General features: G+C 39.3%; 2 protein-coding genes and 2 non-coding genes across 6 annotated transcripts in view; 3 read left to right on the top strand and 1 right to left on the bottom strand.

The window, feature by feature from the left end:
* Positions 1 to 18178, bottom strand: part of PARP2 (poly(ADP-ribose) polymerase 2) — a 23643-nt gene extending 5465 nt beyond the window's left edge. Inside the window, exons 1-7 of the mRNA XM_037502927.2 lie at positions 18080 to 18178; positions 12210 to 12344; positions 4559 to 4697; positions 3533 to 3685; positions 2612 to 2682; positions 1992 to 2042; positions 246 to 342 (exon numbers count right to left, since the gene is read on the bottom strand). Coding sequence (XP_037358824.1) covers positions 246 to 342; positions 1992 to 2042; positions 2612 to 2682; positions 3533 to 3685; positions 4559 to 4601 — 415 coding nt within the window. The 5' untranslated portion in view covers positions 4602 to 4697; positions 12210 to 12344; positions 18080 to 18178. The remainder of the gene's footprint in view (positions 1 to 245; positions 343 to 1991; positions 2043 to 2611; positions 2683 to 3532; positions 3686 to 4558; positions 4698 to 12209; positions 12345 to 18079) is intronic.
* Positions 13702 to 24283, top strand: CCNB1IP1 (cyclin B1 interacting protein 1). Of its 3 annotated transcripts, none has more exons than XM_054688865.1 (5): positions 13702 to 13808; positions 14986 to 15061; positions 20104 to 20432; positions 21907 to 22186; positions 23405 to 24283. In XM_054688865.1, the coding sequence occupies exons 3-5, from the start codon at positions 20136 to 20138 to the stop codon at positions 23605 to 23607; spliced, it is 780 nt and encodes a 259-aa protein (XP_054544840.1). In that variant the 5' UTR covers positions 13702 to 13808; positions 14986 to 15061; positions 20104 to 20135; the 3' UTR covers positions 23608 to 24283. The 3 variants fall into 3 exon arrangements, with proteins under 3 accessions (XP_054544840.1, XP_054544837.1, XP_037358825.1); XM_054688862.1 differs by having other exon boundaries at positions 21907 to 22240; XM_037502928.2 differs by lacking the exons at positions 13702 to 13808; positions 14986 to 15061 and adding an exon at positions 18300 to 18391 and having other exon boundaries at positions 21907 to 22240.
* LOC119239666 (small nucleolar RNA SNORD126) lies at positions 13786 to 13862 on the top strand. Its single transcript, XR_005123943.1, has one exon. It is a non-coding gene; the product is annotated as a small nucleolar RNA SNORD126 (small nucleolar RNA).
* LOC119239663 (small nucleolar RNA SNORA79) lies at positions 14563 to 14709 on the top strand. The gene has a single exon (XR_005123940.1). It is a non-coding gene; the product is annotated as a small nucleolar RNA SNORA79 (small nucleolar RNA).

Genomic DNA, 24283 nt, shown 5'->3' with positions numbered 1-24283 from the left:
CATCAGGATATAAATCATAGGTGAGTTCTCAGCCTCAGCAGGCTACTCTTACTTTTTTCAATGGGAACTTTCTAGTAAGGATGTCTGCCACTTCCCAATATCAAAAAGCACAATTTGATTGCTAAGCCTTTCCTAAATTACAGATCCTCCATTTCACCCATTTAAATCCAGAGGATTTAATCCAGAGATTAAATCCAGAGGCTTTCAGAATGGTAACTCAGAAAATCCATAAAAAAAGTTATTACCTCGGCCCCATCTCATCCAAACACTGAAATTTCTTTGAGCATCATCTTCTAACAGCTGAATCAAATAGTACTTGTTGTTGTTGAACTGGAGATTGGTCTATGGTTAAGAGAAAATAAGAACATAAAAGGACAGAGGTATGCAGATGGAAGTGACATAAAACAAAGACTCTTCCTTGGTCATAGGTGTTAGTGTTTTCCATGAGGTGAAGAAATCAGATTCCTGTAATATTAAGGATATAAAGAAGAAATAGGATTTCTATTATTAAGCATTGGATTCTAAGGGATTAAAGCTAGAAACTTCCTAAAACTCTTTACCCATCTCATATATCTGATACTGATTGTGTGTGTGTGTGTGTGTGTGTATCTTAGCTCCCTGTTTAGATACCCTAGGCCATAGAAGTTTCTCAGTTCCCCATCCATTCTCAATCTTTATTTATTTATTTTTAAAGATTTATTTATTTATGCATATAAGAACTAGGGTGTAAGTCAGAGATGTGTGTGGGGTGGTGGTGGTGGTGAGAGGATTCACCAGAGAGTGGGGAGCAGAACAGGCAGATCTACTGATATACACTGCTGAGGGGAGCAACAGGCGAGGCAGGAGAGGTCTGCTGTGCCATGTGGGTTGCTCCCTAGTCGGCCGGGGATCAAACTCATGCTGCAGTGGCTGGAAATGGCTTGACAGCACTGTCATTAATGCCTCCGCCACCAGGTAGGCCCCCATTTTCAATCTCTACTTATCAAATAAAAATAATTGATACCCCAAAGTCTAGAACTACAACGCTTATTTGTTTAGGCAACTTACCCTTTAATAGTTTTTATTACAGCCTTGTTTTGTCAGCTGCAGCAATTTGATAATGAGCTGAGTGCAGGACAATGACAGGAAAGAACAGAGGCTAGGCAGAAACCACTGCCACATCTGTCCCATACCAAACCTGACCTGACCTGCAGACATTCAGGGAGACTGTGACTAGTGCCTACTAAGAGATGTCCTGTAAGTTATTCAGAGTGAAGAGAGGGAGCAGTAGCAGTGTTGTAAGGCCGAGCCCTGGTTATCCAGGCACCTGTCTTTGATAAACAGGTTGTTCCTTCCTATTGCATGCCTGCTCACATTCTAAAGTTAGAGAATGTTAGAACAAAAAGGGACCATGAGGTCTTTTCTATCTGCTCATGATATTTTAAGTGAAAGAAGTAGTAATCAGGGTATACTAGATAGGTTTTAAAATTATATATGATGGATCAATAAATTCAAATATGATGAGATATTCAGGAATTATATTAAGGCAAACATCAGTTCAAAACAATAAAGATAATCAAAGAGAGAAAAGATATTTTAAAAGAAAATGTTAGTAAATTTAACTACAAAATATTTAAAACTTCAATAAGGGTAAAATGTATACCATAAAGATAATCAAAAGGCAAATGACACATTTGGAAAATTTATAAGCAACAGGTATTACAGACAAAGGACTATTTACCATATTACATAAAGTTCCTTGAAGCTACTAAGAAAAAGAGTAAGAAAGATGTGTAGATAAAATGAACCAATAGTTCAATAAGATATGAAATCTGCAAAATGATCCCATAGATGATTCTACTATCAGGTAGAGTGTGCTAGGGCTAAATACTTAAGAATATGAACCACCAGTGGCTAATACAAGGGACTTCAAAATTAAAGACCTGGGCACTGAGACACTATCAAGAAAGATCAAGAAGAAATTCCCATGTTAGAAATGCTCCTTCCCGTACCTGATTTAGCATGACATCATAGACGTCATTCCCTTCACAGTACACATGGGCCTAAAGTGAAAAGAAAAACTGACATTAGGATCATTTCAGTCCTCAGAAGATCCTGAACACTTAATTTCCTTATGCCTCAAGATGTCATTCCCCTACACACAATCAATATCCACTTCCCAGGGAAAGAATGTCAAAAGTTTGTTCTTGGTAGAATTTGATTCTTACAATACAAACATGTTACCTTTTTAAATTACAGAAACCCTAATGATTCTAACCTAGCTAAAGGAAGCCTGCTTCAGAGGAAGCCTTTCTTCTGCACTCTCAAGTCTTTTCCATTCATTAGTGGCTCAGGCCTTACCAGGATGTTTCACATCAGAACACAGACAAGTCTTCCTTGATAAACCCAACTTTCTAATCTAACTTTCTCTAATTTGAGAAAAAGAATTAGGTGTGGAAGACTGAAAACAACCCCCCAAATTAACCATGTTAAAAGACCCCCATTTTTTAACTCAAATCCCACCACTGCCATTTCTTAGCTCTGAAGAAAATTAATCACTAATAATATTTTGAAAAGGAATCCCAGTAACAGCACTGCTCTCAAAGAAACAATGGATCGAGTAGTCTCTCACCTTTCCAACCTTGGTTGTGCACTCTGGGTCAACGGGAGCTTTGCCCTTTATCAGCAAAGTCTTCACAGATTCTGAGAGAAGACAAATATGTACTAAGACTACATGTATGGAATCAAAAACAGCTGAATGGTTAGATGGAAACATGTCTTTATTAATTTTACTCTTCCCAAGCAATTCTGATGTGCCCAGAGCTTAATTCATCTCAAATACTTGAAACTCAAGATTGTGAAAAAGTAGACTAGTCCTATGGTATGCTCGAAGGTTAATTTTATCTTAAAGAAAGGAAGAAATAAGGGTTTAAAGATCATGAGACAGTTGGATCCTCCTCCCCCAACCCTTTTCATTTATCTATGGTTTCAGTTATCAGAAGTCAACTGCATTCTGAAAATATTAAATGGAAAATCCTAAAAATAAACTGTGTAAGTTTAAAATTGTACACTCTTCTGAGTACTGTGATAAAATCTCACACTGTCCTACCCAGGGCTTGAATCATACCTCTATCCCAGGTATCCATACAGTATATACCACCTACCCATTAGTCAATTAGTAATTGTCTGGGCTATCAGAATGACTAAACCACTATAAACGGCTTATGTTCAAGTAACACTTATTTTACTTAATAGTCCCCCCAAGGTGCAAGAGTATTGATGCTGGCAATTTGAGCATGCCAAAGAGAAGCTATTAAGTGTTTTCTTTAAGTTACTGTTAATCTTTTACTTTGACTTCCTGATTTATAAATTAAACTTTATTATAGCTATGTGCATATAGGAAAAAACATAATAGACATAAGGTTTGCTATTATTGGAGGTGTCAGGCATTATCCCCTGAGGATAAGCAGGAAGTGCCAACTGTGTCCCTCCCTTGTCCTTTCAGAGACTCTTGATGACCCATGTCCTCCCTGGCCTACCACATGAAGCTGACCTTTGTCTTCTGTCCTTTCATCAGCCGTTCCTTTAGCCACAGGCTCCTTTTTTACTACCTGCCTCCCACATCTTCGGCTTTTCTTGGCAGCAGGAGGTTCTTCTGCTGCTTTGTTGCCATTAACTCTGTCAGTTTCCTTTAATGCTGCAGAAGCTAAGGGCAAGAAGAATAGGCAAACAAGCAAAAGAAAGAATGGGTATACACTGAATACAAACCTATTTTCAAATCTACCATGTTCTTGGTTTATGAAATGGTTTTGGATGGTTTTGCAAGTTTACAAAGATATAACAGCTGTTGATAAGAGTCTAAAAAATTGCCTCCTAAATTGCTATTCTAGCTAAACAGTAAAATAAGTGAGCCCAGGACTCTGGTGCCTTCATAGCCTGAGAAATGAGTCTCAGAGTCTGTTTATCTCTTCTGTTTACTTGTACTCATCAACAAACCACCCAAAAAAAGCTATCTCCAAACTACCAAAGGAAGATGAGATAATATTTGGTAGAGTGCTCTGGAGAAGGCCTAGCTTACAGCCAGCTCTGTCTTTTTCATCTGTGGGAACTTATATAAGTTATTTCACCTCTGTACAGCACTCCCAACTATGAAAATCGAATCTGTAGGCGTTCTATATATTTAAGAACATACTACACATAGTAAGCGAGAACTCATCATTCTAACAGTCGCATTTTACTATCTCTGAAACTGGGATGCAATTTACAATGGATGACACACGCAGCGTTTTAACTGGAAATCTTTTCTTTCTTAGTGGTTCATAAAATAACGATACGCCTTACAATTAATCTTTTTAAGTGGATGACATAACATATTTACAATAGTATAGCACTGTTAGTTGTTACATCCATCACATCAAGAAGAGGTGCAGCCGAATTTAAAAGTTTAGCACCAAAACTAGTTTGGTAGTCATTGTGGTCAGGGGCGATGGAGAGGGAAAGGGGCTAGCAAAAAGGGCACCGGTTCCACTACCGATTTCCCGCCTCCCAATATTCCTCCCGGCAACAATGAGCTCCGAACCTCGGGTTCGACCGCTGAAAGGTCCCCGCCGTCTTGCCGCCATGGAACCGAATGACGTCACCAGGCTCCGCCCGGAAAGGTCGGCCAATAGTGACAGGGCGGGAACACGCAACTCGCTTGCGACTTAGTGAGAAGACGCCTACAAGACACAGGGGAAGGCCGCCACTCATATTTGCATGTCGCTATGGCTTGTGGGAAGTCACCCTAATCGAGATATGACTTTAGGTGTGGGGGCCTTATAAATACGAGGTAAGACTGCTTTTACGCATAGGGCGGAGGGAAGCTCATCGGTGGGGCCACGAGCTGAGTGCCTTGCGTCACTCCGTCACATGTCCCTTGGGAAGGTCTGAGACTAGGGCCAGTAGCGGCCCTAACAGGGCCCTCCCCGAGCTCGGGGAGGTGAGTTCCCAGAGAACGGGGCTCCGCGCGAGGGCAGACTGGGCAGGAGATGCTGTGGATATCCCCGTCAGGGGGTTCCTGGCGGATGCCTCCTTAGCCGGAGCTTGGAACAGACTCACGGCCAGCGAAGTGAGTTCAATGGCTGAGGTGAGGTACCCTGCAAAGGGGCCTCATAACCCAATTCAGACTACTCTCCCCCGTCCTCTTTTGTAAAACGGAAGCACACGGTAAAGTTTTGGGAAAGGTCGAGTTTGACTAGCGGAGACGCGGTAGGACTCTGCACAGTCCATTCGAGAATACGGAGCAGACGGGGGGGGGGGTGGGAGTCGGGGGTGGGGCTGGGGGAATTGAACTCGGAAGCTTTTGTAGGCACAGAAACCCTGTCATCTGGGTTTTAGGAAGGTCCTTGGTGACATTAGGTCAGGGATTCTCAAATGTTTGGGGGCCACTACTCCACGAAAGATGGGAGCTGAGCGCTTAACGGCAGACCCCTGATTTACTATCCCAGACCCTCTGAATCAAAGATTGCGACTGCATTTTTAACAGAGACACCAGATTACTCTGATATTGGTGAGTTTCAGATTAGTTATAGGTAACTATAGATTCATTACTTCATTTATTGGACACCTTGCTGGGATAAAATTGATAAGCCAAAACAGGCATAATCAATGTCTTAAGGGAACTTAGTCAAAGTGGGGACAATCATTGACCAAATAATTAGACAAATGACATATGCAGCGTAAAAGTACAGCTGCATCAAGCGCTTGTAAGAAGCAGCACAGTGTATTAAGGGAAATTCTAATAGGAGGGCAAATTGAGAAACTCATCACTAGGGAAGAGACAGGAGTTGAGCTATATCAGAAGAGCAATTAAGTGAACAGAGGAGATAAATGGCTGAAGTGTGGTCTGAGGCGAGCTGGAGAGGCAACCAGTGGCCACCACAAGCCAGGCTTTCCAAACCTCAGTTGGCAATTTTGCTTTTTCTTAGATGTGTGTTTATGTATTCAAAAATGAAACTTGAAAACTCTTAGGCAGAAAATACACATAAAATATCTTACACCTCAAGGTAGGTAATAGGTTTCTTAAAACGCAAGTTTTAAGAATAAAATAAAATATCGATACATTTGATTATATCAAAATTAAGAATTTTTGTCTATCAAAACATAAAATTTAGGAAGAATAAAACAGAATTCTCATTGCTTGCATGTGTTTTTATTATGAATATAATATAAAAATCCTTAAGAAGTTACAGGATACATATATACGTATATATTAAAGATTTATTTATTTATGCATACCAGAACTGCGGTACAGGCCAGAGGTGCGGGGCGGGGGTGGGGGGGTGGAGGGGGGTAGGGTAGATTCTCTACTTTATTGCTTTTACTCACTGTCACATGGTGTCACATGTGGAATGATTTGTTTAAGTAAATCACTACATAGGTCAGCAACATTCTTTGAGGGCAATCGATGATCTCATTTGATTAGTGCTAAGTGTGACCAAAAATGTCCCACTTAGTGCCACTCAACTTTGAGTGACTCGACATTTTTCACACCCTCCCCCCACTTTATGAAATTGTTGAATCAGCTAACAGCCCAATGGATCCAGCACCCAGATCCTTTCTTTACTCCCCTCTCCAGGAATCCACTTTAGAGACTGGGCAACTTTTTCAACCCTTAAAACAATGTTGGTGTGTCTGTTTTCAAATGCTATCTTGACATTCCAAAACTCTTTACTAAAGTAGTTCTCCTGGGCCTCCCTGGTGGCACAAGGAGTTAAGCACCACAATATGAAGCAATCCGCAGCCCTCGGCAGCATGAGTTCGATCCCTGGCGGCCAGGGTGCAACTCACATGGCGCAGCAGACCTCTCCTGAATCTTCCCGTTGCTCCCGTCAACAGTGTACTTCGGTCAATCTGCCTGTTCTGTTCCCGCTCTATCTCTGGTGAATCCTCTCACCCCCTCTCCCCCCGACATCTCTGGCCTGTACCCCAGCTCTTGTATGCATAAATAAAATCTTTAAAAAAAATAAAAAATTAAAAAATAAATTAAATTCCTCTTAAAAAATAGCTCTCCCAAAATGATTGAAGATTGCATAAATATGCATAAATAAATTTATATGCTAAATGCTCAACATTCTGGAATTCCAAAGTGATCCTTGGCACTTCTCATAGGAGAAGAAAACCTGCAATGTAATCTTGTTACTGTCAGAACTAAGAAATTAAGGGTGAAGATTGGTCTGTAACTGCATAGAATTTAGGAACAAAAACTGATTTGCACTACTTTACTTGTATTCTGAAAGAACTGTATGGTGTGTATATGAATGAAATAGCATAAATAAACATAATAGCATAAATAAATAGCATAAATAAACTCATGTAAGCAGCTACTTACTTTATGACCTTGCCTATACATAAGAATGGGGAATGAGCACGGAAGGAAGGAGGCCATAAATTTAATTGACCATTGCTATACACTAGTCATTTATATTAGACTCTTTCATACATTAGTATATATGGTAGAGTGTTAGGAATTACTAGCCTCTTGATACCAAAGAGAATAGTGAATCTCAGAGAGTTTTAGAAATTTATTCCAGATTGTGCAGTTAAAAGTATCCTAGAAATGATCATAATTTCTATGAAACATGTCCCAGAATATCCTTGTGCAACACCTAGAAACAGAGGTTTTCTTTTGCTACCATATTGGAAGAAAACATTTTCCTCAACTTTCTTACGGTCTCCTAAACTGACAAAGACAGATTAACAGGAGAAAGCATACAAAATTTATTGATTTTGCATGTACATGATATTTTTCATAAGCAAATAAAGATCCAGAGAAGTTATTTGAGCAGGATGTTTCTATGCCTTTTAGAAATAGAAATAACAAATTTGTGAAGAACTGACAAGACAAAGAAGTTTGAGCTGAGGTAGGGTAGTAATTGGTGAAGAAGTAACTAGAAAGATAAGGGTTAATTTAACAAGTTTTTTTTTTTTATATAGCTGTTTTACTGCAAGTCTATGCCCGATCCACATATCTTTTATTCACTAAGCCTATTAACTCACATATTACCCTGAAGGTAATATTCTTACTTGAATGGTTACATTGACAGTTTATATTGAAACTTGTTACCCCTGACTGTAAGAAAGAAAGTTGTTTGAAGTAGGCCCACCTAAAGAGGAATGTGTGTAAGGATTGCTTGTGTTTGCTTGTGTTAAGTACATTAACTCAAAATGAAACCTTTTAAAAAGTTCGATCTAAAAATGGTGCAAGTAGCATCAGTGGTCCTGGTGAAAGAAGTGGTTGCATCAATTCAGTACCTTTTAAGGTAAAGTAGGAGGGTATCTGCCTTTAAACTCATTAGCCAATCAGGCTCTGAGGCAACTTTCCAAAGTCACTTCCTGTCTCTCCATTTTCTCTTCATTTTGCTGGTGGGCTGGTGAGTGTATTAATTTTGCTCCCTAATTGTTTTGAATTTCTTTTCCATTTGAGTCATGCATCCTGGTGGCCGACGTTGATTTCAAGGCAGTAATAGAGTGTGTGTAAATTGAATATGGTTTAATGTTGGCTGTGAGATCGGGGAAAGGCAATGAAATGCTCTGCCTGGCTTGTTACCACGTGGGGCTCTGCGGTACACCTGGTGACCTAGGAACGATCGGCTGTTTTTGCACAGTTTATATGTTCTTGGAAAGTGTCTGGCTTCATTTTGCTTGGTGGGAGAGGTACTGTTATCCCAGTGCTCGTTTGACTTCTATTTCCCTGGGTGAGAGGATAGGTCTTAGATGGAGGAGTTTAGACCAGTACATTTTAATTCTGTGTCTGCAGGGTCCATGTCCTTACTGGATTAGTAGGAGTTAAAGCAGAAGTTTTCTTTGTGCTGGTCTTTATTTAGAATATCTGGTTTTCTTAGTGAGACTAGGTAGCAAACCCTGAAGTCAGATGATTTTATTGAACCTTAAGAGGAGTTCCTAATTTTAATGTTGCCACTGTGGTAAGGGCACCCTAAAAAGCTTAAGAAGACGATGAGTGGTCTTAGCTAGTGCAAGCCTAAATCAAATTCCAGCCCCCCAGTTTATGATTTCAGTCAGGTTGGGTGAGTCGGTGAATCATTCTGAGGATCAGCTTTCAAAGACCAAAACATCTAACGACCAGGCACTAGTTAGTGTATAATAAATGTTAGGTATCTTTTTGAAGTCAGCAATAAATTTATTTTGGCTAGCTTTCTTCTCATAAAAAGTCTTTACTAGTGAATACTAGTGTTTTCCTTGAGTGTAATATCACTGGACTGATATACATTTGTTTGAATAAATGTGTTGGTTATCCTTACAGAGAGATAAGACATATAATTAACTAGTGGGTGGCATGTAGTAAAAGCCACATGTAGAACTCCCATAATGCTTATAATTCTCAAGCTTTATTGCTCACATTAATGTTATTTTTTGACTAGGTAATACATTCACTTGGCTCAAAATTGAATTGAGTAAGTAAATGCATATTTTAGCATTAAGTTAGGAAAAAATATGGAAATTTTTCTTGGGAGGAAAACATGTAAAATAAAAGAGGGAGCCTCTGGGAATTTCTACAAAGTTATTTTTAAAAATCTTAGAAGGTTAAGATTAAGCCTTGTGAGACATCTAATTTTCCAGTAGGTTTTTCTGATTGGGAGAAAAATTAGTTCCTTTCCAATAGAAGTATGTTTTAAATAACTTAATGGAATACATTGGGACCTTCATTGGTAAGTAAGGAACAAGGGGAAGAAAGAAGGAAACTTTTCTCTTTTTTCCTTAAAAGATACAGTAGCTTGGATTTGGAAGGGCCCAGATGAATATATGAGCGACTTTCCTGATTTTCAGATTATTGTGAAAAGTGAAATTTAGGGCAGAATGTCCGCATTCCTACTTATTAACTAGCTAAGCGTGGACACATAGTAATAGAAACGACATATTTAATATCTGACTACATGCCAACTATGTAAAATATTTTATATTTGTTTTACCTCATTTAATCTTCATAATAGTTCCAAGAGGTCAGTGGTATTTGCCCTCATTGAGAAAATGAGACTTAGAGCAGTTGCCCAAGATCACAGCAAATACATGGAGGAGCCAGGATTCATATTCAGTTGTCTCACTTCATAATCTATTTTTTTTTTTTAAAGATTTATTTATTTTTATACGAGAGCTGGGGTACAAGCCAGAGGTGTGGGAGGGTGAGAGGATTCACCAGAGGCAGAGCTGGGAGCAGAACAGGCTGGCGACAGGAGAGGTCTGCCATACCATGTGGAATTCTCGCTGGCCACCTGGGATCGAATCGGCACTGCAGAGGCTGTGAACAGTTTCACAGCGCCGAGCTCAACCTGCTGCGCTACTGGGGAGACCCCAAAATTCATTATCTTAACCACTGCAAAGCTGTCTTCCATTTATTCTCTAAACCTGGCTTGCATACCTATAAAATGGAGAAATGGAGATGACACTGTAGTTGCAAAATGAGGTAATAAAGGGAAAATGCTTTACAAATTCTAAGATAGGTAAAGTAGTATGAAATTGATAAAAAAGCAAATTAACAGGGTAGATTTTACTGCCTCTTGCATCCTTTTTTAAAATTATTCCTTCCTCCTGTCTTTTTTTTTTTAAGATTTATTTTATTTATTTATGCATACAAGAACCAGGTTGTAGGCAGAAGGTGGGGGGGACGAAGGGGGAGAGGATTCAACAGAAACAGTGGGAAGCAGAACAAGTGGATCTACTGAAATACACTGCTGAGGGGAGCAGTGGGTGAGACAGGAGAGGTCTGCTGTGCCATGTGGGTTAGCTCCGTGGCCTGGGATCAAACTCATGCCATAGTGGCTGGTGATAGCTTGATAGCACTGAAACTTTAACCCCTGCACCACCAGGGAGGCCCCTTCCTCCTGTCTTAATCCAAATCCTCAGGTATTGTATTTTTGTTTCATTTTTATTTGTTCTGCCTGCACTGAGATATGGACTGGGTGGAACTTTGAGTGAGCTACATGGTTCATCTTTGTTTCTGATCTCACCAGTTTTATTTCATATGCTCTGAGGATTCCTGCTACATTTGGAAGTGAAAACATTCTTGGCCATAATAGTTGATAGTGTGAGGTAAGCAAAACTTGGAGTCTGTTCTGATAGCTCTTTTTTTCATATATAGATTTTTATTTATTTATGCATACAAGAGCTGGGGTACAGGCCAGAGGTGCAGGGGGTGAGAGGATACACCAGAGACAGAGCGGGAAACAGAACAGGCAGATTGACTGAAATACACTGCTGAGAGGAGCAGCGGGTGAGTCAGAAGAGGTCTGCTGCACCATGTGGGTTGCTTCCTGGCCTGCTGGGGATTGAACTCGTGCTGCAGCGGCTGCAGATTGCCTCATAGTGCTGTGCTTAACCCCTTGCGCCACCAGGGAGGCTCTGTTTTGATAGTTCTATATAGAGCTGTCTCCAAGAGAGAATGTGATGGAGAGACTGCTTTAGCATTTATCGATACTTTCTATACAAAGTTTTGTATTGTTTTTCTTTTTCTTCAGGTTGAAGATGGAATCCAAAAGGAAGGCAGGCCTGGGTCCTCAGCACCCTGTGTTCCTGCCCCAAAGTGGCACTGGGAAAGCCTCCAAAGCATCTGCCTTAGATACCCTAAAAATCAAGTGGGCTGGGATTTGGACATGATCAGTAGGAACGGTTAAAGGCTAATGGTACCATAAAGGCAAGTACTTAAACTTTAACTAATGCTATCTTAAAAATCTTTCTCTGTGTCATGTGTATGTCTTTTATGTCTAAAAAAGATAGACTTTGAATTACCATTGTATCTTATAATACTAGATACATAGTAGGCACTGAGGAATAACTGAGTGATAATACACTCTTAAAATGGAAACACTGATTTAGTACTAATTAACGTGTACTTTGTGTCAGGCCTTCGAAATTATCTGTTCACATATGAAATGTACCCTTTGGCCATGAGCAATAGTACTTTGAAGTACTGCCCATGGTGTATAAAATGAGTGAGACGTTGATTGTTTATGGGGTATTTACAAAATATTAACTTTAGCTCCCTAACACTCAGTAAATATGAAATCACCTTCACATGGTAGGTAGAGTGACCCTTGGTGAAGTGTGACTAGAATCCTACAGGGAACGTCAAACATTGGAAAGGAACCAGGCATTTAACATGAGGGTTTATGTGCTAGAAGCTAAGGACACAATGACCAGGCCCTTTGTAAAATGATGAGACAATAGAGATGTTGTACCTTTGAAAGAAGTTCCCCTGAAAGAAGTCCTTGGATCATGGAGTTTTGAGGTATATTGTTCAGGCTATAGAAACCCCTGACGTCATGTCTTGCTTCCTGTTTTTCTTCCTTTAGTTAACCTCACATATTGCTGATCTGAAAACATTTTATATAATTAAAGCATTATTCAAGTATAAGATGAAAAAGAAGTAAAATAACCCTTTGTTTACATCTGAGATATTTAAAACACCTATTTGTTTTTGACCTATTGAGTTAGTATGTCATTCTCATTATATTCTACTTATTTTATGTTGGAAGTGGAATGTTGAAGTGCAAGTATGGAGTTTTGACAGAATTGGAGTTAAATCTTACTCTTAATAGCTATGTAACCTTATGAAATTTAATGTTTATGAACCTCAAAATTTTGGGGAGCAAATATGAGGTTATAAAGTTTGAGTGAAATTTCATTTGTTCTTCACAGGTAGTAGGAATTTTTAAAGAATGATTGCTACTATTTCTTTCTTGTCGGTTTATTTTGTTCACACCCATATGTTAAAGCACTGCTGTCAAATAAATTTCTGTGGAGATGTGTTTGATCTCTGGACTACCCGATGTAGTAGCTGTTAGCCACAGTGGTGATTGAGCATTCCTGGTGTGACAGGAATTTAACATTTAGTTTAATTTTAATTAATTTAAAAGGTGATATTGGACAATGTACTTTTAAAATTGAGATAAACTTAACATTTTTTTCAGGTCTATGACATAATGATTCGATGTTTATTTACATTGTGAATTTTCACCACATTAAGTCTAGTTATAGACCAACACCACACCTAGTTACAATTTTTTTCTTGTGATGAGAAATTCTAAGATCTCTCTTAGCAACTGCCAAATATAGAATATTAAAGTGCAATTTTAAGGTCCACTCAACATCTGCCTTATTTTCTTCATGAAGCCTTCCTTTGGCCAATGATTCTTAACATGTTCTTTCTACCATTTATTGGGTACTTACTGTGAACATGTGTTTTCCTGAGTCTTGTATTTTAAGCCTGATTGTATTTGAGGTTATGGCTCTACATGCTGTATGTAAAGGAACATGATAAAGATATAATTTTTATTAAGTTTTAAATGATCATTGAATGTAATACAAAAATTTTCTAGTTAGCATTTAGCTGAAGAATAGGGAAGTCTGAAGGTTGCCTGCAGCGATGACCTGGGTCTGTTTCATCTCTAAATTCATTTAATACTTGGGAAGGAAGAGGAAATTAAAGCTTCTTATATTGCCATCTTGTAGCCAACCTGGGCTCCAAATTATGCTAATTAAATTTTGCTATGTCAAGGGAGGGTTTTCCTTATTTTGTTATAATAAAAGTTGACCAAGAGTGAAAGTTAAATACAATCAGCACTGGCTCAAGTGCAATTGAAACATACTTTGAAAAAAAAGGGTTGGTGAATTACACTCATTTATCTGAATCTTATGAATTCTTCCCTATTCCTCTTCTCTTTTTAGGATTTTGCCTTAATTTTAATCATAAGAGGGTTTCCTTATGATTTGGGGGAGCGATGCTTGGTGGTATGCCCTTCACTAATCATCAACAGTTTGCCATGACAAAATACATGGTAAGTCTATGTTTCAGCTGATACTCTCATTTAAACACACGTTCTCAGCAGACGAAAGCTAGGCTTCTTGGAATTCTTAGTAGGATCTAGCCCATGATTCTAGATAATTCTTAAATTTCTGAATTAAGAATTTGACTCTACAAACAATACTTTGTCATGCTTTCTTTGTGCCATCTCTGAGATAGAGGTAGTATGGTCCAGACTCCTTACAATGTAAAACTCAAATACTACAGAAAAAGCACTGATAATCGGTACAATTCAACCACTTGGCAATTTTAAACTAATATATAAAATTGAGAATGTCAGAGTAGGTGAAATCAATTTCATCAAGATCATATAATGCAGCACTATACAGTCTCTTCACAGTTATGATACTGGTTTATCTTTTTTGAGATGGAAGGGTATTTATGATACATTAAGTTTGAAACAATTTATGGAGCAGGGTATATAAAATTCCTTTTCTGCTGACACTTTCATATGCTTTCGTTTTACTTGAGAATTCATCTGAAAGGATATACTCAAATACCAGAATTTGGGTCCTATGGGTCATTTTGTTATCCTGGATTTGTTGACTTTATTATATTGATGCATTATATAACTAAAAAGTTACTTTAAGCATACTAGACTGGACAGACTTATACTCTTTACAGGTGCCTGCATATTTCAGCAGAAAATCAGGGTACATATGAGGGTGAAATACAGGAAATGTTTTCTTAAAATATTAATTTTTATTAAAATGTTTGGAGATAAACTTTGATGGCTGTTCCTCTCACTACTTGGAGCCTTAGGTAGTGGGATTTTAGTCCATCATATATGTAAGCTGACTTGTCTTCACTCAGGGCACCAGGGGATGGGTTGGCTGTCCGTTAGTGCCTTCTGATTTTTGCGGAGTCAAACAATTACAAAGCAAATGGTGTATGCCAGATTAAGAAGATATACTTGCAATTAAAAAAACACCTAATTTTCAAACATGAGTTTTAAAGAATCCTTTGATTGCAATAGTATTTGAATAACACTGACTTAGGGCTATGAAAGAAAGAGCTCTTGTCAATTAGTTCTGGGAGAGTTACATTATACTCCTAAGTCATTCATGTTTAAATTTTAAACAGTTTTCTAGTAAGTGGCTTTTTTTTACACATTATTTGGGGCAGTGTTAAAAGTTTCTTTTTCTTTGCAGCATGAAGATGGATGACTCTTCAAATTAAAGATGGAAGCTGACTTTCTCACAAGAAATGGTTATAGCTTACAAAAATGTAAGAGGCAGCAAAGGAAAGAGTTAAATACTTTTCTTCTAAAATTCTTAGATACTTTGCTAGACTATAAATTCATCCTTAAAGCCTAGCCCAGAATAAAGTACTACATATTAAAACAACATTGAGAGGGCCTCCCCTGGTGGCGCAGCAGTTGAGTGCTGGGCTGCAACGCTGCCCGCAGCCTCTGCAGCGCCAGTTCATTTCCGGGCCACCGGTGAGGGTCCCACATGGTGCGCAGACCTCTCCTGCCTAGCCCGCTGCTCCCCTCAGCAGTGTATTTCGGTCCTTCTGTCTGTTCTGCTCCCCGCTCTGGCTCTGGTGAATTCTGTCACCCTCCCGCGCTTCTGACTATACCCAGTGCTTGTATAAATAAATAAATAAATCTTAAAAAAAAAAAAAAAAAACATTGAGATAACTATTTCACTGCTATCTGATAGGTACAAATGAAAAACAATTCTGACTCTTAATGTGTTGCTGAGTTTGGAGCAATGGACTATTACTTTTGCTGACGAAATTTGTTATTGCTTTGGAGAATGGTCTGGCAATATCTAGTTTATTTGGAGATGCTTATACACTAACTCAGTCTCTGGGTTTTCTGTTCTATAGAAATTCTTGGCAAGGAGACATGTACACAAAGTTCATTGGGGAGGCCCTGCAGTATTGTTTTTAATTGTATAAACATTGAATGAATGTCCATTAGAAAAATGGATAAATAAATTGTGATACATTTGCAGTACTTGTCTGGTAAATGAGTTAATACAAGGTATATTATTAATTTTACTATGCCTCAAAAACAGTGAATTGGAAAAAATGGCTAAGTGATTAAGAGTTGTGGTTTAGTAGTTTTCAAACATGTAATACAAGAATGGTGCATATACATATACTAAAAGTGTGAAAGCATACATGAGAATGAGAAACACCAAAATCTGGCTTATTTACTTCTAGAGAGCAGGAAAATGGGATTGAGGTGTACATACCGGAGGCTTCAATTTTGTCAAAAAGGTATTACTTCATTAAAAAAGCATCAAATGTGCTAAAGGCTGAGTTTATTAAAGTTGAGTGATGGTCATTCTCTATGAGGTTTTGATATACTTGATATTTCACAATAATGACATTTTTTAAAGCTCTTTTGTTGGATGGGTCTGTGTATCCTGACTTGATTGATTTCAGTGATCTCATCCCCCGGAGCTCCCTAGGGTGAGCCAGTGCCATAGGACACATGCCACATCAGTTCCTGGTGTTCTGACTACTAAGGCCTTAGACGTCTCCCCTCACTTTTTTTTTCATCTGAGAAAATAATGTTAGCAAAGTAATTGTTTTTATATGTATACACACATTCATGGGTTGGAAACTAATTTAGAGAGAAAACTAGGTGGGTATTACTAAGCACAATAGAAAGATGAAGTAGGGAGAAATCACTGCAGCACTGTTAAGTGGCTAAGATCACAAAGTTAGGTCAATTTTAAATGCTTTTTTTTTATGAATTAGTATTTTTTTTTTAAATTTTTTAAAAGATTTATTTATTTATTTATACAAGCACTGGGTACAGTCAGAAGCGCGGGAGGGTGAGAGAATTCACCAGAGCCAAAGCGTGGAGCAGAGCAGGCAGAAGGACTGAGGGGAGCAGCGGGCAGCAGGAGAGGTCTGCGCGCCATGTGGGACCCTCCTCCAGTGGCGGGGAGCAGCCGGGGATGGAACCGGCGCTGCAGAGTCTGCTGGCAGCTTCGCAACCCAGCGCTCAACTGCTGCGCCACCTGGGAGGCCCTAAATGCTTTTTTTTAATAGCTTTAAATGAGACTATCCTTTTCTGTTCTTTTAATAGTTCTGCATATTGCATAGTTAAAACCATAAAATGCACAAAAGTTCAGATAGCCAAACATGTTAGCAATTACATGTTTACCCATGATTCACCAATTTTCTTTGAGTCCAGTTTGTATTACTAAATTAGAATTAAGTTACCACTCCAGGGCCTCCCCGGTGGCGCAGCGGTTGAGCGCTGGGTTGCGAAGCTGCCCGCGGCCTCTGAGGCGCCAGTTCGATCCCCGGCTGCTCCCCGGACACCGGAGGAGGGTCCACATGGCCGCAGACCTCTCCTGCCGCCCGCTGCTCCCCTCAGCAGTGTACTTCGCTCCATCTGCCTGCTCTGCTCCCAGCTCTGGTGAATTCTCTCACCCTCCTGCGCTTCTGACTGTACCCAGTGCATGTATAAACAAAACAAACAAAAAAAACAAATAAATAAAACATGCCTCTATAAAAAAAAAAAAAAAAGTTACCACTCCAAACTCTCAAATGAATTTTAGAAATGTACACAGGGCCAAGATGATACTTAACTAATTGCTAGCAATAGATTTGGAAATAGACTAGCAGAAAGTTGTTTAATGAGGATAAATTTTCATTTGAAGAAGGGCTTTGTAGGGCTTGGTGTGCATTCTGTTGCTGATTTATTGGACTATCTTACTAATTCATAGTGGGTTCATATCATCTTGGACAGTGGTTACCAAAAAAATGGCATTAAGCCTTACTTCCCAAAGCCCCCACTTCAGCTTAATTTTCTAGTATAAATTTTAATAAACAAAATCGTACAGTAAACAGGATACAAAGTGACAGGTAACAGCATTAGGGTATAACAGGCACAACAAGCAATTCCAAGTCCGAGACATCACATAGGCAGATCACCTCAAGCTGTGATACCTGATCTCTTCATTTCAAATGCAATAAATGTTCATAATGCAAATTATAAGTCAAAGTCCTATTTCCTTTAAATGTATAGAGGATGAGTAAAAGCTGTCGATTGCAAGACGGGAGTTTTTAAAAGTGAGAATCGACCTCAACCTGGAGGTGGATACGTATTGCACAATTTGGGGGAATTTTTCTGAAACTATAAACAAAGTCTCTGCAGCCTCTGGTACTCCCCAAATGTCCCAGGGCAAACACCTAAATGTACTCAGAAGCCGGGGTTCAGGCCCGCTCCGTTAGTTTCGCAACTGCTCGCCTCCACTCTTGCCTCAGGAGACTGACCTGAAATGCTACAGCTATGATAGCTCGCGCCAGTCGCGGGCAGGAAAGGGCGCTCAACCACAGGACAGACAGTTCAGACAGGCTCAGGCGGGCGCGCGCCCTTCACCCGGTGACGTGCCTTTACGTGCGCCGCCGCTTCCAGGCGCCACAGCCCCTCGGATCCCGAGATCCTCAGCGGCCAGGCCCCCGCCCCTCGGGGACTCCGCGCATGCGCCTCTGACTTAGTGGCTACGCGCCCACGCGGACAATCCTGTCTCGTCTTGGAGTCGTGGCGGCAACGGCGTTTTCCCGCGCTTTTTCTTGGCGCCTGAGGTTACTGTTTTCTTTGTATTATGTTAACATTTATTTTCTCTACCGAGTGCAGAAAGCAAACTGAGAGGATTCCAAAGTGAAGTTTTCCTGAGTTTTAGTCTCAAAAACTTGCCCCTCCACAATTTGGGGAACTCCCGAGACTGGCTCGTAGAAAATCTGGGATTAGCTGCGTCCCACGCTCTGCCTGAGAAGGGTCTCAGTTTAAAAACTGTGCGACTCTTCTGCTGCCCCATTGCCCATGACCTCTTGGAGGTAAAATAGGCTTCGTAGCCCGCCTGGCAGGTGCCTTATACCTGTGGAGACTTCGCCCAGACGGGATATTTGGGATAAAGGTGTCCGAATGTCCTTGTCCACCCTTAGGACCAAGACTGCTTTCTTGGGTGACTTTGTCAGTTGATAAACGTGAGCATATTTGCTCTGTATATTTTCCCTGGTGAGTCAGAGTTAGGTTATACAACGTGACTTTGTTTTGGTACATCCGGGATATCACTGCCTAATTTGGGTAAAACCCAGTGAGAACGGACAATATGATGTGGGTCACTTAACCCAGAATATTTATTTCTTTTTACAAATGTTTTAGATAGGAGTGTAGCACCGAATTGATTTTTGTATAAATAGGTGTATTGTTTAACTGATGATAAAATAACCTGTTGTGCAGACATTCAGGCTTCATAATGGTCAATCACTTGGATGAATTATGCATATTTCCGTCTAATACTGTCATGTTACTGCTCTTTTTAAAGTCAGACAACACAGAATCTGAGAAATCAGCTTACATGAAAAACCTTAAAGTAGCTTGAAATCCGGGCCTCCCTGGTGGGCACAAAGGGTTGAGCTTAGCGCTGTGGAGCTGTGCAGCCTCTGCAGTGTGGGTTCTATCCCGGTCGGCTGGGAACTACCAACATGGCGCAGCAGACCTCTCCTGTTTCACCCGCTGCTCCCGTCAGCAGTGTGTTTCAGTCAGTCTGCCTGTTCTGTTCCCCACTCTGTCTCTGGTGAATCCTCTCACCCTTCCGCACATCTGGCCTGTGCCCCAGTTCTTGTATGCATGAATAAATAAACCTAAAAAAAAAAGTAGCTTGAAATACTTTGCAAGAAAGAATGACTGAAGGGCCTGTTGATTGCGAATCGAGCCACCGGAGGAGGGTCCCACATGCGCAGAGCTGCTCCCTCAGCAGTGTAATTCTCTCGCCCTCCCGCGCTTCTGACTGTACCAGTGCATGTATCAGCAAACAAATAAATAAAGCATATTAAAAAAAAAAAAAAAAAAAAAAAAAAAGAATGACTGAAATTAATGTCTTGGACGTTTTTAATCTGCCAAGTGTCAGAAATGCTTCTAATATATTCTTGCTAGCTATGAATGGTAATATTCGATTTTTGTTTAGGTATTGAGGAATGGCAAAAAATGCTAATTTTATTTGGTTCTACTTCCTAAATGTGTCAATAGTTACTCCCCATGACATATTTTTGACCTTAATTTAATAAGATTTGGAGGTACACAGGATTTTAATTTTTTTCTTTACAATGTATTTCATGACCTTTGTAGTGGTGTGCAATTAATATTGAGTAATTGAAATCAGTACAATCTATTGACTATAATGGAAACAAAACAAAAATAAAATGTATGCAATTTTGTCACAATAAAATGAAAACACCCATTTTTTTCCTTTCATTTCTCTGCAATCTGACTTTTTTCATTTGTCCCTTACTAGGATTCATTGCGGCACCTGGAGACCTCAGTATTATGTCTTTGTGTGAAGACATGCTGCTTTGTAATTATCGCAAATGTCGCATCAAACTCTCTGGTTATGCCTGGGTCACTGCCTGCTCACACATCTTCTGTGACCAGCATGGCAGTGGTGAGTTTAGTCGTTCACCTGCTATCTGCCCTGCCTGCAATAGTACCCTCTCTGGAAAGCTAGATATTGTCCGCACAGAACTCAGTCCATCTGAGGAGTATAAGGCCATGGTATTGGCAGGACTTCGGCCTGAAATTGTGTTGGACATTAGCTCCCGAGCACTGGCCTTCTGGACATACCAGGTTAGTGCTTAAGGATAGTTTCTCTGGAGGCTATGATTTTGCATATGTGGAGATTCTCATGTTTTTTGTTCATTTTGTGTTTATTTTTTATGACTATGGAAAACTTTCTTAATAAATTTTCTTTTTTCCAAAAGCAGTGTTTCCATAACAGACTGTTGTGGAACCACATAATAGACCCAGGCTTGGTGGAGTTACATCAAACTATAGAAAAGATAAAATTGGTTTAAAAGAAAGGGTGCGCATATTTTACTTTCTTAAATACTTTCATATTTAAAGGACAGTGAATCCAAAGAAAACCAAAGTGGTTTTTGTGTGTAGTTGTTGTCTAATGCTGTGTAACATGCATGGTGACTTAAATAACAAATTTAGTGGCTTAAAATAACACATTTATAATCTTGGTTTCTGAGATTTGAGAGTCCAGACATGGGCTCTGCTCAGGGTCTCACAAGACTGCAATCAAAGTGTTGATTGGGGCATGATCTGCTTCCAAGTTCATGCCATTGTTGGCATCATTCATTCACTTCCTAAAAATAACAACAATGACAAGGCACTCATTCTGTTAGTCTACTAGTTTTTGTGAACGGTATAAAGCTTATATTTACATTCATTGTGACTTCAGTGTTTTGCTAGCTATTGTCCAGAGGCTGCTTTCAGTTACTTGCTTTGCTGGGCTTCCCAACGTAGCTGCTGACTTCCATAACCCAGCAAGAGAGAAAATCTATTGGTAACATGGGCTTTATAGTCTTATGTAATGTGCTCCTGAAGTGATACCCTGTCATTTTTTTCCTGTATTCTAGTCACAGGTCCTGTCCACATTCAAAGAGAGGATATAAATACTAGGAGGCAGGAATAATTGATAGATCTCTTATCTGTCTCAGTGCTATGGATTACTGAAAATATGGGTTATATTTCTTAAGGAATTGTGCATTACATGTCACTTCTTCAGATCAAACATATCCTCACTTATTTTGTTAATATAATGATAATGATTTCAGAGTATTCCTCAGATTTTTTTTTTTTAGCATTTAGATATATATTTTTTATAATATCCATCTTGCATATCCTGATTGCTTCTTAGCCTGGTTCTAAAGTTAAAATATTAATATCCCAGGCCTCCCTGGTGATGTAGTGGTTGAGCGCTGGGTTGCGAAGCTGCCCGCAGCCTCTGCAGCGCTGGTTCGATCCCTGGCTGCTCCCCGGCCACCGGAGGAGGGTCCCATATGGCGCGCAGAACTCTCCTGCCGCCGGCTGCTCCCCTCCGCAGTGTACTTCAGTCCTTCTGGCCTGCTCTGCTCCCCACTCTGGCTCTGGTGAATTCTCTTACACCCCCGCGCTTCTGACTGTACCCAGTGCTTGTATAAATAAATAAATAAATCTTTAAAAAAATTAATATCCCAGTATAAATATATTTCTTTTCTTTTTGATAAAGTTTTATAATATATAACTCTATTATCTTAAAAATCTTTTGGGACAGGTACATCAGGAGCGTCTCTATCAAGAATACAATTTCAGCAAGGCTGAGGGCCATCTGAAACAGATGGAGAAGATATATACTCAGCAAATACAGAGCAAGGATGTTGAATTGACCTCTATGAAAGGGGAGGTCACCTCCATGAAGAAAGTGCTAGAGGAGTACAAGAAAAAGTTCAGTGATATCTCTGAGAAACTTATGGAGCGAAATCGGCAGTATCAAAAGCTCCAAGGCCTGTATGATAGCCTGAGGCTACGTAACATCACTATTGCTAACCAAGAAGGTAACCTTGAACCAAACATGATTGCACAATCTGGTGTTTTTGGCTTTCCAGTAGGTAAGAAAGGACATGTAATATTCAAAACCTGTTCTTTAAATCAGTGATATTTCACCTTGTGCTCTGCATAGTTCCAATCAGTCATTGAACTCCAAAGGGCCTAGAGTGGTATCTTTGATTATGCACATCATTATTGTTATCTATTTTATTGGCTTACATTTAAGTTAATCTTAAATTTGAGCAGAGTAAATCTCCCTGAGATAAATTTGCAAAACTAATTAGTTGGAGTAATTGCTTTGTTTTTTTTTTTTTTAAAGATTCATTTATTTATGCATACAAGAGCTGGGGTACAGGCCGGAGATGGGGGCGGTGAGAGGATTAGCCAGAGACAGAGTGGGGTGCAAAACAGGCAGACTGACTGAAATACACTGCTGAGGGGAGCAGTGGGTGAGACAGGAGAGGTCTGCTGCGCCATGTATGTCACCTCTCTGGCTGGGGATCAAACTCGTACTGCAGTGGCTGTGGATTGCTTCATAGTGCTGCATCTTACTCTTGCAACCACGAGGGAGGCCCCAGTTGAAGTAATTGTTAGCTGCCATTTATTTATTCCTTACTAAGTGCTAGGTCCTATTATAATTTTACATATATTCATGTTGTTTTCAAAACTGAGATAAGTATTATTGTCTGCCTATTGTAAAGAGGAGAAAACTGAGGCACAGAAAACTTAAATTGGGTAAAAGCACAGAACTCTCTTCAGAGCCCATACTGTTAACCATTTCCTATCTTCCAAGAGATCGTTCTTTCACTTGGCAATACTGATTGCAAAACTATTAAGTGATTATTGGTTGTTTTGTTGATTCATCCTATTATTTATTCAATTATCAAATATTTATTAAACATGTTTGCTGTACCAGACTGCTAGACATGACCCTAGGCAATGAGGATATAGAGATTTTCCAGATAAGATTCCCACTCTGGAAGTTCACTCTCTTAGATGATACTAGCTCTCTTATGTTTAGTAGGTACATTGGCAGAAGAAGGTGTGGACTATACTGTGGTCAGAGGAGGGGGTGGGGTCCATCATATTTCTTTTCTTTATCCAAATTAGGTTTATATTTTATCTATGTCATGAGAGTTGAGTTCTGTTAAAATATTAATTGAATGACTTTTGTTCCTAAAGGAAATAGATACTTAAGTTCTTTCTTCCCTTATTTTTTTTCCTAGGGAACAACTCCAAATTTCCTTTGGATACTACACCAGTTCGAAATCGCTGTGGTGGAGATGGAGAGTTTCAATTCAGACCATTTTTTGTGGGTTCTCCCACAGCACCTGAACCCAGCAACAGCTTTTTTTGTTTTGCCTCCCCAAGTCGTGAATTAGACCAGCAGCAGGTCTCTAACAGGGCCTTTAAAGTAAAAAGAGTTTAGCTTACTTCTCAGAATGGTTTTCTGTTTATTTTTAGTGATTTCATTTAGCAAAAAATTCTTGATTCTAGTTAGCTGTCACCAACCTGTTTATATAAGTCTTTGAAGTTGTTTTCATAGTTACAACTTAAAAGGAACTTAGTCGCGATGGGGGAAATAACTGAGTCTTTTTTTCCTCTATTTCCATTATGTAAAGCATGAGCATTTTATTAGACTCAATTTCATTGTGAACAGTTGAGTTTTCACCAATAGTGAAAAGGCTACAATATTATTGGGTCTTTTGTAGACCATTTGTTTCTGTCTGCACTGTTTCAGATTGAACTATGTGTTTATGTATCTGTACATAAGCACCTGTGTTATAAGTCTGCATCTCCGCTTTGGTTCTGGTGTCTTTGAATATATGTATGTGTGTTTATTTACAGTGATATTTTGCCAGTATATTTATTTTAAGAATTTGATTTCAGGAAATGGTGGATGAGTCTGTTATTTGAGTGTGTACATTTATTTGTATGTATTCATATATTCATTGTATTAACTTTTGGAGGTGTACTCATGTTACTGAATGAGAGTAGGATTTGATACATGAATGTTGAGTTCATTTTTTTATTTAAAGATAATTCACATTGATAAAGTTATTTTAAAGTTGATTTTTTGACATCTATTTTAAAATAAAATTACT

The sequence above is a fragment of the Talpa occidentalis genome, unplaced genomic scaffold, assembly GCF_014898055.3.
Source record: "Talpa occidentalis isolate TD23 unplaced genomic scaffold, MPIMG_talOcc4v2.1 talOcc4.11, whole genome shotgun sequence".
NCBI classification, from domain to species: domain Eukaryota; kingdom Metazoa; phylum Chordata; class Mammalia; order Eulipotyphla; family Talpidae; genus Talpa; species Talpa occidentalis.
Note: the sequence above shows the minus strand (reverse complement) of the source record. Positions and strands in the feature narration are given on the sequence as shown.

Bases quoted from the DNA above. Each gene is read 5' to 3' on its own strand.
- CCNB1IP1 (XM_054688862.1), top strand. From the start codon at position 20,136: ATGTCTTTGTGTGAAGACATGCTGCTTTGTAATTATCGCAAATGTCGC. The intron at 20,433-21,906 runs GTTAGTGCTTAA...CTTTTGGGACAG, and splicing joins TGGCCTTCTGGACATACCAG to GTACATCAGGAGCGTCTCTA. The intron at 22,241-23,404 runs GTAAGAAAGGAC...TTTTTTTCCTAG, and splicing joins TGTTTTTGGCTTTCCAGTAG to GGAACAACTCCAAATTTCCT.